This window comes from Rhinoraja longicauda, chromosome 30 (assembly GCF_053455715.1).
Source record: "Rhinoraja longicauda isolate Sanriku21f chromosome 30, sRhiLon1.1, whole genome shotgun sequence".
Taxonomy (NCBI): Eukaryota; Metazoa; Chordata; class Chondrichthyes; order Rajiformes; family Arhynchobatidae; genus Rhinoraja; species Rhinoraja longicauda.
Window position 1 is genome coordinate 6,937,566 of NC_135982.1, and position 16,677 is coordinate 6,954,242.

The 16,677-nt window shown below is 49.5% G+C and overlaps 1 protein-coding gene across 6 annotated transcripts in view; it reads right to left on the minus strand.

The window, feature by feature from the left end:
* The window catches only part of pik3cd (phosphatidylinositol-4,5-bisphosphate 3-kinase, catalytic subunit delta), a 177,288-nt gene that overhangs the window by 17,457 nt on the left and 143,154 nt on the right, over positions 1-16,677 (minus strand). For all 6 annotated transcript variants that reach the window (XM_078425739.1, XM_078425738.1, XM_078425737.1 and 3 more), the window contains 6 exons: positions 11,513-11,634; positions 9,646-9,789; positions 7,056-7,155; positions 3,486-3,664; positions 1,882-1,985; positions 815-893 (listed from right to left, as the gene is read on the minus strand). In XM_078425739.1, coding sequence (XP_078281865.1) covers positions 815-893; positions 1,882-1,985; positions 3,486-3,664; positions 7,056-7,155; positions 9,646-9,789; positions 11,513-11,634 — 728 coding nt within the window. The remainder of the gene's footprint in view (positions 1-814; positions 894-1,881; positions 1,986-3,485; positions 3,665-7,055; positions 7,156-9,645; positions 9,790-11,512; positions 11,635-16,677) is intronic.

Consider the following 16,677-nt stretch of genomic DNA (forward strand, 5'->3'; position numbering starts at 1 on the left):
CTCACTCTCTCTTGAAGACAAGAGAGACCCTTCTTCGGACTGATGTCAGGGGAGGGGGGCGGGACCAGAGGTTGCCCTTCTCCAGAGATGCTGCCTGGTCTGCTGAGTTACTCCAGAACTTTGTGTTCTGCACGAGATTCCAGAGTTTGCAGTTCCTTGTCTCTATATAAATGCTGCGCTCACTATCTAAGCTTTCCTCTCTCCCCCCCCTCTCTCCTACACGAGATTTATGCCTAGGAAAGGTTTGGAGGGAAATGGGCCAACTGCAGGCAGGTGCAAAGATACCGGAGGAGCAAGATGAACCACTCTGTTGAAATCGCCTATACAGAAGTGTAGTACGCAAAGGAGCGTAACGTCCGCCATTTTAGTAAGCAAAACCCGCCGTTCACTCTGCCTCTCGCAGTGTAAACAGTGTTTTGGGGGAACAGTGTGTGTGATGATACCATTAAAATGCAGAATATATCTCATCTATCAATTCACAGATTTTTGTTATTTTTCTTTAAAAATGTTTCTGCAAGTTTCTGCCTACTAAAATGGCGCCGTGACATACTACGGTTTTTAGGGTCGAGTGTTCTATCTTGCTCTGCTCTGTTATCTTTGGGCAGGTGGGACGAGTGTAGGTGGGGCATCTTGGTCGGTGTGGGCAAGTTGGGCTGGTGGGCCTGTTTCCATGCTGTGCGACACAGTGCCTGTATTTCTGCATGCACAAAAAAAATCGCAATGCTATTCTCCTCCACATTCCAAATTTAGCTTCTTTTCGTAGATGAATTCAGTTTGTAGAGAGTTAAATAAATTATCAGCAGTTCTTTATTACCGGTAGTCCAGACCCTGTTTCTTCCACAGAACATCCATCAGCTGAATCATCTGTATTGTCAACATGTCCTGACGAAGATCTGTGGAAAGCAGAGAAAAACATAAAGTAAGCTGTTCCTACACAGGCAGAGGAGGCCGCTTATACATTCGAGATATTAAAACCAGAAAATGCTGATAATACGCAGCTGGTCAGGCAACCTCTGGGGAGGGAGAAACAGAGTCGATGTTTCAGTTCTGAGACTCTTCATCTATTGAAGGATTTCCGACCCAAATTGTTGACTTAATTTCACTTTTCACAGAGGTACAAGAGAATGTATATTATTAGACTTCAGAGATACAGCGTGGAAACAGGCCCTTGGACCCACCGAGTCCGCACCGACCGGCGGTCATTCCGTACACTAGCACTATCCTACACACCAGGGACAACTTACAATTTCTAGAAGCCAATTAACCTATACACCTATAACCCTTGACACCTGTACTAATCAAGAATCTGTCAATCTCCGCCTTAAAAATAGCCAATGACGGTCTCCACAGCCGGCTGTGACAATGAATTCCACATATTCACCGCCCAAGAGAAATTCTTCCTCATCTCCAATCTAAAAATATGTCCTTTTATTCTAGTGTTATCAGAATATTCCCTGTCACCAAAACATAACTATATACTAAAACTCTCGTTTGTTATTTTGTTTGTGACTGAACTTCAGCCAAAACGGTACACGATAGTGCGACAATTTTAGGCCCACCTTAATAGCGCGACAATTTTAGGCCCACCTTACTCACCATTGTCACTTTGGTGATAATGCAAGTAGTTTTATTGAAATCGGTCTTATATTTTTAAAGTTATTCACATTTTAAAGTTTAAAAGGAGGGGAGGGGGGGAGGGGAGGAGGGAGGAGGGAGAGAAGGGGGGAGTGGGGGAGAAGGGCGAGGTGAGGGGGGGGTTGAGGAGAGAGGGGAATGGGGGAGGACAGGGTGCTGAACCAATGCAGGAGAGGGTTGGGCCCAACAGGTCCACTTGGTCTAGTAGACACTAAAACATGCAAAGTAAAATGAGGATTTTCATACCATCTCCATTCTTGAAAATGATACCAATGGGATTTCCATCTTGATTCTTGTGAACAATCCACAGAGGCTTCATCTTGGAGTCCATAAACTTGCATTTATCCACCCTGCAAAGACAATATGTGAGGTGTATCAGTGCCTGGTTCGCTTCAGTAATGTGCCCTAGGTAGGCGGTTCGATCCTGACTACGGGTCCTGTCTGTACAGAGTTTGTACGTTCTCCCCATGACTGCGTGGGCTTTCTCCAGGTGCTCCTGTTTTCTCCCACACTCCGAAGACAGACACATTGGTGGGTTGATTGGCTTCGGTAAAAGTTATAAACTGTCCCTATTATGTGTAGGATAGAACTAGAGTAGGGGTATCACTGATCGGCGCGGACTCAGTGGGCTGAAGGGCCCCTAAACTAAACTAAATTAAATACACACGGAACGATTTACAATTTACGGAGGTCCAGGTCTCTGGCGCTGTAAGGCAGCAACTCTACCACTGTGTCCCCTGGATATTGAATGACTGGTTATTATTTTCTGATGGCACCTGTTGATGCTCAGCTCCCCGCGCCAACATCCACCATCACCCAAAGCAGGGAGTGTAGAGGCAGTGGTTGTGCCTCGGGTGTGGAAAGACATTTGACTTAGACTTTAGAGAAAGCGCAGAAACCGGTCCTTCGGCCCACCGAGTCCGTGCCGACCGGCGATCACCCCGTACACTAACACTACCCTACACGCTTGGGACCATTTACACTTTTACCCAAAACCAATTAACCGACAAACCTGTACTACTTTGGAGTGGGGGAGGAAACGGAGAAAACCCACGCGATCACAGGGAGAACATGCAAACTCCGTACAGACAGCACCCGTAGTCAGGATCGAACCCGGGTCTCTGGCGCGGTAAGGCAGCAACTCTGCCGCTGCGCCACCGGGCCACCCTTGGATTTGCTCTTGAAGTCCCTCTGGAGTACAGACGGTGGCTGTTACAACAGATTCTTTTCTTCTAGGTAACATGCCCAAGTTTGGCTTTGGGCTGTTGAACCCGGTCCAATCGCTGAATGTGGGCATGGGTGTGTGCTTTAAAGAGGAGCTGTGAGCAGTGCTGATGCATTGTGACTAGAGGGCATTAACATGATGGCACAATAGATGTGGAGACAGGCATACGCTGAGTGCCTTCCCTGGGAATATTTTTTAAGGCATCGCTTGTGTTACAGGGAGGGGCGGTGAAGGAGGGTTGCCTTCCTAGAAAATGTCCCCCATCGCGATTTTCCACAGTCCATCTCATCTGACGTTGTGTCAGGAAACGCGAGTGGAAAAAATATATACTTCACATTTATTCATTTACGTTCCCCCCTCCCCACCCCCCCCCATGAGTTCTCGAAGATCAAATTTTATTCTAGTTTCTCAAATTTTGGAATAGTGATTTATGAATCGTGTTAGGGCAAGTTTCTAAGAAGCCGGAGAGAGTGGATTCATCACCTGTCTTCACAACAGAAGCACAACTAACTGCTGTGGGAATGAACAACACGGTCTGTCAGAAGCTGGGACATTCAACGGAGCGCCAGAGTTTCTTTACATTCGACCCCCACAGTAACATCTCCTCCCTTTATAGTCAACGCACCAGAGTTCCATGAGGAAGTTGCTGGGACTCAGAGGAGAGTAGAAGTGAGAGAGAGACTCCATGCAGGTCTCCTGCTTCATGTACATGTGCAAGGCTTCCTTCGTTTTCACTTTGGTCGTCTTCTGGGAGCTGGACTTTACAAAGTCGTTCAGGGCCTTCATTTTCTTTAACGCTTCACACTGCAAGAAAACGGCGTCAGTGAAGATGTGAATTCATGTCATGCCTCTAGTACTGAACTGCAAGAGCATCCTTAATGTTCAGCACACACACTCACACACACTCTTACATTCACACTTACAGACACAGACACACACACGCACACACAGACACACATGCACACGCACACACATTCACAGACACAGACGCACACGCATACACACAGACCCACACAGACATGCACACACACACGCACATACACACAGACACACACACGCAGACACATACACACAGACACACACATGCACACACACAGACACACACACACAGATATACACAGACACACAGACAGACACACGCACACACACACACACGCACACACACACGCACACAGACAGACAGACACACAGACAGACACACACACACACTTGTAAAGTTGAGGCTCAGGTCTCAGGCACTCTGTGATCAAGGCACCCCAGTAATTTGCTGAATGTTGAGCTCGTTGGTGCCAAAGTGCGTGGGCTCAAGTGGGAGAGCCGACACACATTCCACTTCTTCCACAGATGCTCGCTGACCTGCTGAGATTTTCCACCCTTTTCTGTTTTTATTTCAGATATCCAGCATCCACACAGTTTTTGTGTGTCTCAAACATCACGCCGCAGCGACTCTGAGCTTCCAGTTACCTGTCATTCCCCATCCAACTCCCAATCTTTCCCCCACTCCCCCACCATTTCCTTCCACCTGTATCCCTACCTCTGGTTATCCACGGCACTCCTTGTCTCTCTGTATCCGACCCCCCTTTGTCTCCTTTACCTTTCTAGCCTGCACCCACCCATCTGCCAATCAAACTCCTCTCACCTGTATCCACCTATCACTTGTCAGACTTTGCCCCCACCTCCCTTCCAGCTTCCTTCCTCCAACTGCAATCAGTCAGAAGAAGGGTCCCGACCCAAAACATTGTCGGTCCATTCCTTCCACAGATGCTGCCTGACCCGCTGAGTTTCCCCCAGCACTTTGTGTTTTGCTCAAGGTTCCAGCATCTACAGTTCACAAGTTCATAAGTCATAGGAGCAGAATTAGACCATTTGGCCCATCGAGTCTACTCAACTCACCATCGAGTCTACTACGCCATTTTGCCCATCGCCATTCAATCGTGGCTGATCTATCTTTCCCTCTCAAAGGTAGACACAAAATGTTGGAGTAACTCAGCGGGTCAGGCAGCATCTCAGGAGAGAAGGAATGGGTGACGTTTCGGGACCCGAAACGTCACCCATTCCTTCTCTCCTGAGATGCTGCCTGACCCGCTGAGTTACTCCAGCATTTTGTGTCTACCTTCGATTTGAACCAGCATCTGCAGTTACCTTCCTACATATCTTTCCCTCTCAACCACATTCCCCTGCCTTCTCCCCATAACCTCTTACACCCTTACTAATCAAGAATCTATCAACGTCCCCTTTAAAAATACCCAAATGACTTGGCTTCCACAGCCACTTGTGGCAACGGATTCGATAGATGCACCACCTTCTGACGAAAGAAATTCCTCCTCATCTCCTTTCTGAAGGTACATCCTTATATTCTGAGGCTGTGCCCTCTGGTCCCAGACTCTCCCACTAGTGGGAACATCCACTCCGCCTCCAGGCCTTTCGCGATTGGGTAAGTTTCAATGAGATTCCCCCCTCGTCCTTCTAAACGCCAACGTGTACAGGCCCGGTGACGTCAAACACTATCATATTCTGACCAACAAACAAAGAGCTGGAGGAACTCAGCGTGTCACGTAGCATCTGTGGAGGCAAGTGTACAAGCAACGTTTTGGGGTTGAGGCTGAAGCCGTGTCCTCTGGTCCTGGACTCTCCCTGGACCTAGTCCAAGACTAGTGGAAACATCCCCCTCCGTATCCACTCTATCCAGGCCTTTCACTAGTCGGTAAGTTTCAATGAGGTCCCCCCTCATCCTTCTCTAAGCGTTGTGGCGTTCAATATTGGATTCTCCAACAAAGATTACTCACCCCTTCTTTCCACTTGAACGAGAACTAGTCATTTTGGCTCCATTCCCTTTTTCCTTTGCTTTTTGGTATTGGCCGATTGTACAACACGAGCAACCATGACACAAACAAAGAAGCTACCTCATCTTCCCTGTTAGTTGTTTCAATATTCAGACAATATTCAGTCATGTTAATTTAAGACAAAGGTGCACTGGGTTATCTTGCGATCGATCGTGTTGAACCACCCTCCCAACAACTAGATCCGTCCTGAGCTGCTATCTCCCTCATTGGAGACCCTTGGGCTATCTTTGGTCACACTTCAGTGGACTTTATCTTGCACTAAACATTATTCCCATTATTCCCTTTATCATGTACACTGTACACTGTGGTTGGCTTGATTGTAAGCATGTATTGTCTTTCCGCTGACTTAGCAATCTGAATTTAGAAGGATGAGGGGAGATCTTATCGAAACGCATAAGATTATTAAGGGGTTGGACACGTTAGAGGCAGGAAACATGTTCCCAATGTTGGGGGAGTCCAGAACAAGGGGCCACAGTTTAAGAATAAGGGTAGGCCATTTAGAACTGAGATGAGGAAAAACGTTTTTCAGTCAGAGAGTTGTGAATCTGTGGAATTCTCTGCCTCAGAAGGCAGTGGAGGCCAATTCTCTGAATGCATTCAAGAGAGAGCTAGATAGAGCTCTTAAGGATAGCGGAGTCAGGGGGTATGGGGAGAAGGCAGGAACGGGGTACTGATTGAGAATGATCAGCCATGATCACATTGAATGGCGGTGCTGGCTCGAAGGGCCAAATGGCTTCCTCCTGCACCTATTGTCTATAGCAAGCAACAAAGGCTTTTCACTGTACTGCGGTTCACGTGACAACAAACTAACCTCAACTCAACTAAACTCAATTAACCTGTTAATTTTTCTAAAGTGAGGTTTGCTGTTTTCCTAGCTTAGTTCGCTAGATTAGTCTAGTTAAGTTTAGAGATACAGCGCAGAAACAGGCCCTTCAGCCCACCAAGTCCGTGCCGACCGGCCGTCCCGGCACACCAACACTATCCTACACACGCACTAAAGACAATTTACATTTCTACCAAGTCAATTAGCCGACAAATCTGTAGGTCTTTGGAGTGTGGGAGGAAACCGGAGCTTCCCAGAGAAAACCCACGCAGGTCATGGGGAGGATGTACAAACTCCGCACAGACAACACCTGACATAGTCAGGATCGAACCCGGGTCTCTGGCGATGTAAGGCACAGAAAGGCAGCAACTCTACCGCGGCTTAATGAGGGAACTCATGTGGAAGCCCAATGTGTTAGGTGTTACGGACAATTGGTTTGGTGAGCCACACACACTGTGGCTCACTCTCTGGAGCTCACTCTCTGATGGTTCTTGCCTAAAAGGCCAGTCCTGGTAATGGCGGCACCCACCTGCTTCAACAGGGACTTCATGTGGTAGTTGGTTCCGCGGCAGTAAGCCTCCAGGATTAATCCAAACCGCAGTGACACAGCAGGGAGGTGGACCTCTGACCTGAAGCACATACAAAACACGATTCACCTTCAGAACAACCAACCACAGAAACACTGCGACTCCGAGATAACGGGCCCTAGATTAGTTTGGTTTAGCGTCCCAGCATGGAAACAAGCCCTCTGGCCCACTGGGCCCACGACGACCAACGATCACCCATTCACACTAGTCCGATATTATCTCACTTTTGCATCCACTCCCAACACACACAAGCATATGGAAGAAGCTGCCGGAGGAGGTAGTTGAGGCAGGCACAATCACAACGATTGGAAACATCTGGACAGGTACACGGATATGACAGGTTGAGAGGGATATGGGCCAAACGCAGGCAGGTGGGCTGAGTGTATGTTGGTCGGCATGGGTAGCTTGGACTACCACGCTGTGTGACACTGTGACTCTCTATGACACGACACACTAGGGAGCAACTCACAGAGAGGCAATTAACTTACAAACCTGCACGTCTTCAGGACGCGAGAGGAAAACACAGCACCTAGTGGAAACCCGGGTCTCTGGCACTGTGAGACGGCAGCTCTACCACCTGCACCATTCTACTGCTCTCTCTGCTCTCTGGGGAGGCTGATTTCCCCGGATCTCTTCCACAAGGTGCAAGACAAGTGAGCAAGTCAACAGTTCGATTATCACTCCGTCTGGATCTGCAACTCCAAAATCCTAGCAGGGCCCAAGAGAAAGTAGCCCCATGGGCTGGCACTCCATCCGCCAGCCCACGCACTCAGTGCTGTCCCCTGGTGGTGAGACCGCCGCAACACTCCGAGGCATCTTCGCCAGAGTTCTCAATGCTTCCTTCCAAGGGCAAAGTCAGCAGGAACCAAATTCCAGATTCCCCGATCAGGAAATACTGTATATCACGGATACATTGTCCAAACCCCGCCCCGGTGTGGTAGCACAACACACTACACTTCCCAAGTTGGCTCAGTAGCAATTCTTGAAGGGTATTAGCAAGTCAGGAGTACTGTGTGCAGTTTTGGTGTCCATATTCTTGCTATTGAGGGCGTGCAGCGTAGGTTTACTAGGTTAATTCCCGGAATGGCGGGACTGTCATATGTTGAAAGACTGGAGCGACTAGGCTTGTATACACTGGAATTTAGAAGGATGAGAGGAGATCTTATCGAAACGTATAAGATTATTAAGGGGTTGGACACGTTAGAGGCAGGAAACATGTTCCCAATGTTGGGGGAGTCCAGAACAAGGGGCCACAGTTTAAGAATAAGGGGTCGGCCATTTAGAACTGAGATGAGGAAAAACATTTTCAGTCAGAGAGTTGTGAATCTGTGGAATTCTCTGCCTCAGAAGGCAGTGGAGGCCAATTCTCTGAATGCATTCAAGAGAGAGCTAGATAGAGCTCTTAAGGATAGCGGAGTCAGGGGGTATGGGGAGAAGGCAGGAATGGGGTACTGATTGAGAATGATCAGCCATGATCACATTGAATGGCGGTGCTGGCTCGAAGGGCCAAATGGCCTCCTCCTGCACCTATTGTCTATTGTTTCATTGTCGCACAGGCCCACCACTGATTTTCCTGGAACTGATACTACAGCGCCTCCTTCAATCCGGACAAAATTATGAGAGCACACTTGAAATTTCCCGCTTTCCCCCCTCCCCCTCTGCGGAAGTCCGGCTGAAGACGTGGCTCCTAGGCCGGGTGAGGCGGCCGATCTCAACCTCATCGGGACTTCCGCGGCCGATCGGCGGGTGGAATTTGCCGCCTGCGGCTGGGGGGGGGGGTCTGGAACTCTGGCCCGGCTGGAGCCGGCAGATCTGTTCCCACGGCCGACTGTGAGAGCCAGCATCTCGGCCCGTCGGCGGTCTACATGGACCGTTCTGGCAGTGTTGGACTACCTCTCGGTGGGCCGTGACCTCTGTTGGTCCGGCAAAAAGAATAATCCGGAAAGGCTCTGGAACAAAGGGTGCCGGAAAGAATGGTGGTCGACCTGTATGTGCCGACAACGGAACAAATGAAATTCATGCTTGTCGCAACATAACATGTCTGTAAACACGGTACTCATGGGTAATATATAATAAACATATAAATAAAAGTAAAGAAAACTCAATTGTTGCTGCTCTCCCCTCCCCTACTTCCAACAGCAAAGAACACTGACAGGTTCAAATGGACATTAATGTTCTCCCATCATCAGGGTTTCAGGATTGGGGCGCAGCGGTAGAGTTGCTGCCTCACAGCGCCAGAGACCTGCGTTCGATCCTGACTACGGGTGCTGTCTGTGTGGAATTTGAACCTTTTCCCCCTGACCGCGTGGGTTTTCTCCGGGAGCTCCGGTTTCCTCCCACACTCCAAAGACGCACAGATTTGTCGGTTAATTGGATTCCGTAAAATTGTAAATTATCGTGAGGGTGTAATACAGTGCTGGCGTACGGGATGATTGCCGGCCGGTGCCGACTCAGTGGGCCGAAGGGCCTGCTTCCCCACTGTATCTTCAAAGCCTAAAGTCTATACATGAAGAATCGACAATGAAGCTTTACCTGAGGTGCCAGAACAAGAAGTGTCCAATTTTTTTGTTGGTCAAGGCCCTCTCCAACAAGAACTTAGTTAGGTCAGCATCCAAGTAGGGTTCGTACTTCAAAACTTGAACCAGTTGCAGGAGATACTGGAAGAATTCTTCATCACTGGACAACAAGAGGGGAAAAAGGAAAACAAGTGTGTGAACATCTTGCACAGAATGGTTTATTCACAAAACGCTGGAGTAACTCAGCAGGTCAGGCAGCATCTCGGGAGAGAAGGAATGGGTGACGTTTCGGGTCGAGACCCTTCTTCAGACCCATCAGTCCAGCATTTTGTGAATAAATCGATTTGTACCAGCATCTGCAGTTATTTTCTTATACTTCTTGCACAGAATGGTGGTGGGTGCCTGGAATATGCAGCTGGGGAAGGTGAGGGAGACGGATACGATAGTGCCTTCAAGAGACTTTTGGATGGGCACATGGACATGCAGGGAATGGAGGGATATGGATCACGTGCAGGTAGATAAGGGCTTGGCCTTGGCATCATGGTCAGCACCGATATTGTGGGCCGAAGGGCCTGTTCCTATGCTGCACTGTCCTAATTGTTCACCCAATTATAAATATTAAACCTAAAACGTCTGGAGCCCAACCATAAATCCACGAAAGGAAATGGAGGTGGCAGGGTGGCGCAGTGATAGAAATGCTGCCTTGTCGCGCGGGAGTGCCAGGTTCGATCCTGACTACGGGTGTTGCCTGTACGGAGTTTGTACGTTCTCCCCTTGACAGTGTGGGTTTCCTCCGGGTGCTACAGTTTCCTCCCACACTCCAAAAGATGTACAGGTCTGTAGGTTAATTGGCTTCTGTAAATTTTCCCTAGTGCGTGGGATAGAGCTAGTGTGAATAGGTGATCATTGGTCGACAGGGCAGTTGAGCCAGGTATTATCGCAATGTTTAGATGTTAATGGATAGGACAGGCTTAGAGGTATATGGGCCAAACGCAGGCAGGTGGGACTAGTGTACCGGGACATGTTGGCAGGTGTGGGCAAGTGGGCTGAAGGGCCTGTTTCCACGTTGTAAGACTAAGATTAATAATAAACTAAACAACTACGCAGCAGGGCAGCTTTGGAAGTTGCCCAACTGAACCCAGGTCCTCATAACAGCAGGGAGGGCAAAGCTGCCACCACTGACACGGAGCGTAAAAAGCTGCAGCAACTCAGCGTGTCAGGCAGCATCTCCGGAGAAAAGAAAGAGGTGCCATTTTGGGCCGAGACCCTTCCTCAGACAGCACTGATGCTGACGTTCTGCTGTGCCACACCACAACAAACCCAACCGGATAAATGATCATTTTGGATTGAAGTCCAGCTGCCCCAGAGGGTTCACGGTCATTAGTTACAGGTGCAGAATTAGGCCATTCGTAGAGCGATACAGTGTGGAAACACGCCCTTCGGCCCAACTTGCCCACACCGGCCAACATGTCTCATCTACACTAGCCCCACCTGCCCGCGTTTGGCCCATATCCCACCGAACTCGTCCTATCCATGTAGCTGTCTTATGTTGGGATATCCCAGCCTCCTCTGGCAGCTTGTTCCATACATCCACCAAGTTACCCCTCAGATTCCCATTAAATCTTTTCCCCTTCACCTTGAACCTATGTCCTCTGGTCTCGATTCCCCTACTCTGGGCAAGAGACTGTGCCTCTATACACCTCTATATACACCTCTATAAGACCACCTTTCATCCTCCTGTACTCCAAGGAAAAGAGTCCCATTCAGCCCGATAGGTCTACTCCGCCATTCTATTGTGGCTGCCCTAAGCTTCTCTCTCAGAGATCGGGCTGTGCTCATGGGAGGTGTAGCTCAGGCCCCTCTCCTTCCCGGTGAGTACGCACCTCAGCTTCCGCAGGCAGTCGATGGCCATGGAGCGGACGTAGCGGCTGGGGAAGGTGTAGTCCAGGAGCTCCAGGGCGTTCAGTGCCGACAACTCCTTCCACGACTGCAAGATGTAGATCACCTGCAAAGCCAAATACTCCCCTGCTGCAATGAGACTGATCAACGCAGCGTCCCACAGATAACGCACCGTCCTACAGACACGCAGCGTCCCACGCCACAGACACGCACCGTCCCACGCCACAGACACGCACCGTCCCACGCCACAGACACGCACTGTCCCACGCCAGACACGCACCGTCCTACAGACACGCAGCGTCCCACGCCACAGACACGCACCGTCCTACAGACACGCAGCGTCCCACGCCACAGACACGCACCGTCCTACAGACACGCAGCGTTCCACGCCACAGACACGCACCGTCCCACGCCACAGACACGCACCGTCCCACAGACACGCACCGTCCCACAGACACGCACTGTCCCACAGACACGCACCGTCCCACGCCACAGACACGCACCCTCCCACAGACACGCACCGTCCCACAGACACGCACCGTCCCACAGACATGCACCGTGCCACGCCACAGACACGCACCGTCCCGCCACAGACGCATCTGCTGCCGTTTCAGACGCTGCTCAATAATTAATGTCCCTGCCCACCAGAAAACATCGGAGCAGAATTAGGCCATTCAGCCCATCATGGCTGATCTATTCTTCCCTCTCAACCCTATTCTGTTGAGATGTGCCCCACACATCTCCTTTAAACATTGCCCCTTTCCACCTTATTGCTCTCATTGATGGTTTTAAATTCACCGTTTACATGCTTTAAACTCTTTAAACTCATGCTTTACCTAGTACCGTTTACATGCTTTAATCCCCTGTCTATATGTATTGTATTGTATTGCACTGTCTAATTGTATTGTGCTGTATCGTATTGTATTGCACTGCACTACCATCCCCTGTCTACATGTTTTGCATTTGTATGGCACTGTGGCCCCGGGTGGCACTCTGTTTGGTCCCATTCGTTGCATGATCTGGAAGGAGTGGAATGACAAATAAACTAACTATTACTATAACTTAAATATGCCCTCCAGTCGTTGACATTTCCACCCTGGGAGAAAGATCTCATAATTTTACACACTTCTCTCAGGTCCCTCCTCGGACTCTGACGCTCCAGAGAAAACAACACAAGTCTGTTCAAGGATAGACACAAAGTGCTGGAGCAACTCAGCGGGTCAGGCAGCACCTCTGGAGACAAATGAATAGGTGACGATTCAGGCCGGGACCCTTCTTCAGACCTATCCATTTTCTCCAGAGATGCTGCCTGACCCGCTGAGTTACTCCAGCACTTTGTGTGTCTATCTTTGGTGTAAAGCAGCTTCTGCAGTTTCTTGTTGCTCCAACTTCTAACCATTCCTTGTTGGCATAGCTAATGCCCTCTAATCCAGGCAGCCTGCTGGTGAAACTCTGCTCCAACATTAGGACAAACATTTCACATGTATGTACCTTGCAATGTTGCCTGCTCGAAACCTGCTAAATACATTTTGTACTGCAGGTTTTGTAATTATTGCTGTTATTAATGAAGGTTTAATTCTCAGCGGGTTAAGACCTGACTACAGGGGACAAGCAGCTGCTGAGGGAGCCAGGGTTAATTAGTTTTGATTTGAGTTCATCAAACAATTCTTGCTGCAGCGTTCCTGCAGGGAGCCAGCTCCTGGTCGGCAGATTAGAATTGCAGACGAAACTAAACGCTGCTGATCCCGTGCCCACTGGCAAAGAGGCACCCGCACTCAACAAAGGTCACCAACTTCAGCTGCCAGGCCTGCCCACTGGGAGGGGGGGAGATAGAGGGAGAGGAGGAGAGAGGGGGGGGGGGGGGAGGGGGAAGAGGGGGGGAGGGGTGGAGGGGGAAGAGGGGGGGGGAGGGGGAGAGAAGGGAGGGAGGGGGAGGGGAGGGAGGTGGGAGGGCCAGAGAGGAGGAGGGAGGGAGAGAAGGAGGGGGGAGAGAAGGAGGGGGGAGAGAAGGAGGGAGAAAAGGAGGGGGGGAGGGAGGGAGGGAGGGGAGGGGGAGGGGGAGGAAGGGGGAGAGAGGGGGGAGGGGATGGGGAGAAGGGGGAAAGGGGCTGAGTGTCTGTGCAGGAAGCCAGCAGGGGTGATTGTCCTCCTGCCAACTCCTCGCCCTCTTTCACACCCTCCCCCTCTTTGTTGCTTGTACTGAACACAAGACGTTGACTGTAGTCCTTCACATTGGTTAACATCTCTCATAGAAATATAGAAAATAGATGCAGCATTGGGCCATTCGGCCCTTCGAGCCAGCACCGCCATTCAATATGATCATGGCTGATCATCCAAAATCAGTACCCCGTTCCTGCCTTCTCCCCATATCTCTTGATTCCGTTAGCCCTGAGCCTCAGAAGGCAGTGGAGGCCAATTCTCTGAATGCATTCAAGAGAGAGCTAGATAGAGCTCTTAAGGATAGCGGAGTCAGGGGGTATGGGGAGAAGGCAGGAACGGGGTACTGATTGAGAATGATCAGCCATGATCACATTGAATGGCGGTGCTGGCTCGAAGGGTCGAATGGCCTCCTCCTGCACCTATTGTCTATTGTCTATTTATCTAACTAACTCTCTCTTGAAAACATCCAGTGAATTGGCCTCCACTGCCTTCTGTGGCAGAGAATTCCACAGATTCACAACTCTCGGGGTGTAAAAGTTTCTGCTCATCTCAGTCCTAAATAGCCTACCCCTTATTCTTAAACTGTGACCCCTGGTTCTGGACTCCCCCAACATCGGGAACATGTTTCCTGCATCTAGCCTGTCCAATTTCTTAAGAATGTTATATTTCTATAAGATTCCCCCCTCATCCTAAATTCCAGTGAATACAAGCCCATTCGACTCATCCTTTCATCATATGTCAGTCCCGCCATCCCGGGAATTCACCTGGTGAACCTATGCTGCACGCCCTCAAGAGCAAGAATGTCCTTCCTCAAATTAGGAAACCAAAACTGCACACAATACTCCAGGTGCGGTCTCACCAGGGCCCTGTACAACTGCAGTAGGACCTCCTTGCTCCTAAACTCAAATCCTCTTGTAATGAAGGCCAACATGCCATTAGCTTTCTTCACTGCCTGCTGTACCTGCATGCTTACTTTCAGTGACTGATGTACAAGAACACACAGGTCACGTTGCACCTCCCCTTTTCCTAATCTGACACCATTCAGATAATAATCTGCCTTCCTGCTCTTGCTACCAAAGTGGATAACCTCACATTTATCCACATTATACTGCATCTGCCACGCATCTGCCCACTCACACAACCTGTCCAAGTCACTCTGCAGCCTCATAGCATCCTCCTCGCAGCTCACACTGCCACCCAGCTTTGTGTCATCCGCAAACATGGAGATGTTACATTTAATTCCCTTGCCTAAATCGTTATTAGAAATTGTAAATAGAGCTAGATAGAGCTCTTAAGGATAGCGGAGTCAGGGGGTATGGGGAGAAGGCAGAAACGGGGTACTGATTGAGAATGATCAGCCATGATCACATTGAATGACGGTGCTGGCTCGAAGGGCCGAATGGCCTCCTCCTGCACCTATTGTCTATTGTCTATTGTCTAAATAACTGGGGTCCCAGCACTGAGCCTTGCAGCACAGCCTGCTATTCTGAAAAGGACCCGTTAATTCCTGCTCTTTGCTTCCTGTCTACCAGTCAGTTCTCTATCCATGTCAATACCCTACCCCAATACCATGTGCTCTAATTTTGCACACTAACCTTTTGTGTGGGACCTTGTCACAATGCCCGTACAGTCAGAGTGATACAGCATGGAAACAGGCCTATCGGCCCAACTTGCCCACACCGGCCAACCTGTCCCAGCTTCACTAGTCCCACCTGCCCAGGTTTGGTCCATATCCCTCCAAATCTGTCCTGTCCATGTACTTGTCTAACTGCTTCTTAAATGATGGGATAGTCCCTGCCTCAACTACCTCCTCTGGCAGCTTGTTCCGTACATCCACCACCCTTTGTGACCTCCCAACTTCTATACTCAATACTCTGACTGATGAAGGCCAATGTGCCAAATGACTTTTTGACCACCCTATCTACCTGTGACTCCACCTTCAAGGAACCATGCACCTGCACTCCTAGGTCATCTGCTCTACAACACTCCTCAGGGCCCTACCATTCACTGTGTAGGTCCAGCCCATGTTAGACTTCCCAAAATGCAACACCTCACACTTCTCTGTATTAAATTCCATCAACCATTCCTCTGCCCACCTGGCCAATCGATCAAGACCCTGCTGCAATTTTTCAAAAACCATCTTCACTATCTGCAAAACCACCCACTTTTGTATCATCAGCAAACTTGCTAATCTTGCCCTGTATGTTCTCATCCAAATCATTGATGTAGATGACAAACAGTAATGGGTCCAGCACTGAACCCTGTGGCACACCACTAGTCACAGGCCTCCAGTAAGAGAGGCAACCTTCCACCATCACCCTCTGCTTCCCTCCATGGAGCCAATTTTCTATCCATTCAGCTATCTCTCCTTGGATCCCACGTGACCTAACCTTCCAGAGCAGCCTACCATGCGGAACCTTGTCGAACGTTTTACTGAGGTCCATGTACACAACATCTACAGCTCTGCCCTCATCGACCTTTTTGGTCACATCTTCAAAAAACTCAATCAGATTCATGAGACATGACCTCCCACCTACAATGCTGAACACAATACTCTAAATGCAGCCTCACCAACCCCTCTCCAATCTTTGCACATCCCCAATCCTTTCCACTCGTCACTAATTTCATGTATTTTGCGTTTTTATGACTTTCGGCAGATCAATTTCCCTCCTGGGGTAAATAAAGTTCTATCGTTAAATCCCATGCAGACTCTCCCCAATGCCTGTATCACCCACCTGTATCTCCTGTATCTCCCCAATGCCTGTATCACCCACCTGTATCTCCTGTATCTCCCCAATGCTTGTATCTCCTGTATCTCCCCAATGCCTGTATCTCCCACCTGTATCTCCTGTATCTCCCCAATGCCTGTATCTCCTGTATTTCCCCAATACCTGTATCTCCCCAATGCCTGTATCTCCCACCCCTCACAATGCCTCTCCCCAATGCCTGTATCTCCCCAATGCCTGCATCTCCTGTATCTCCCCAATGC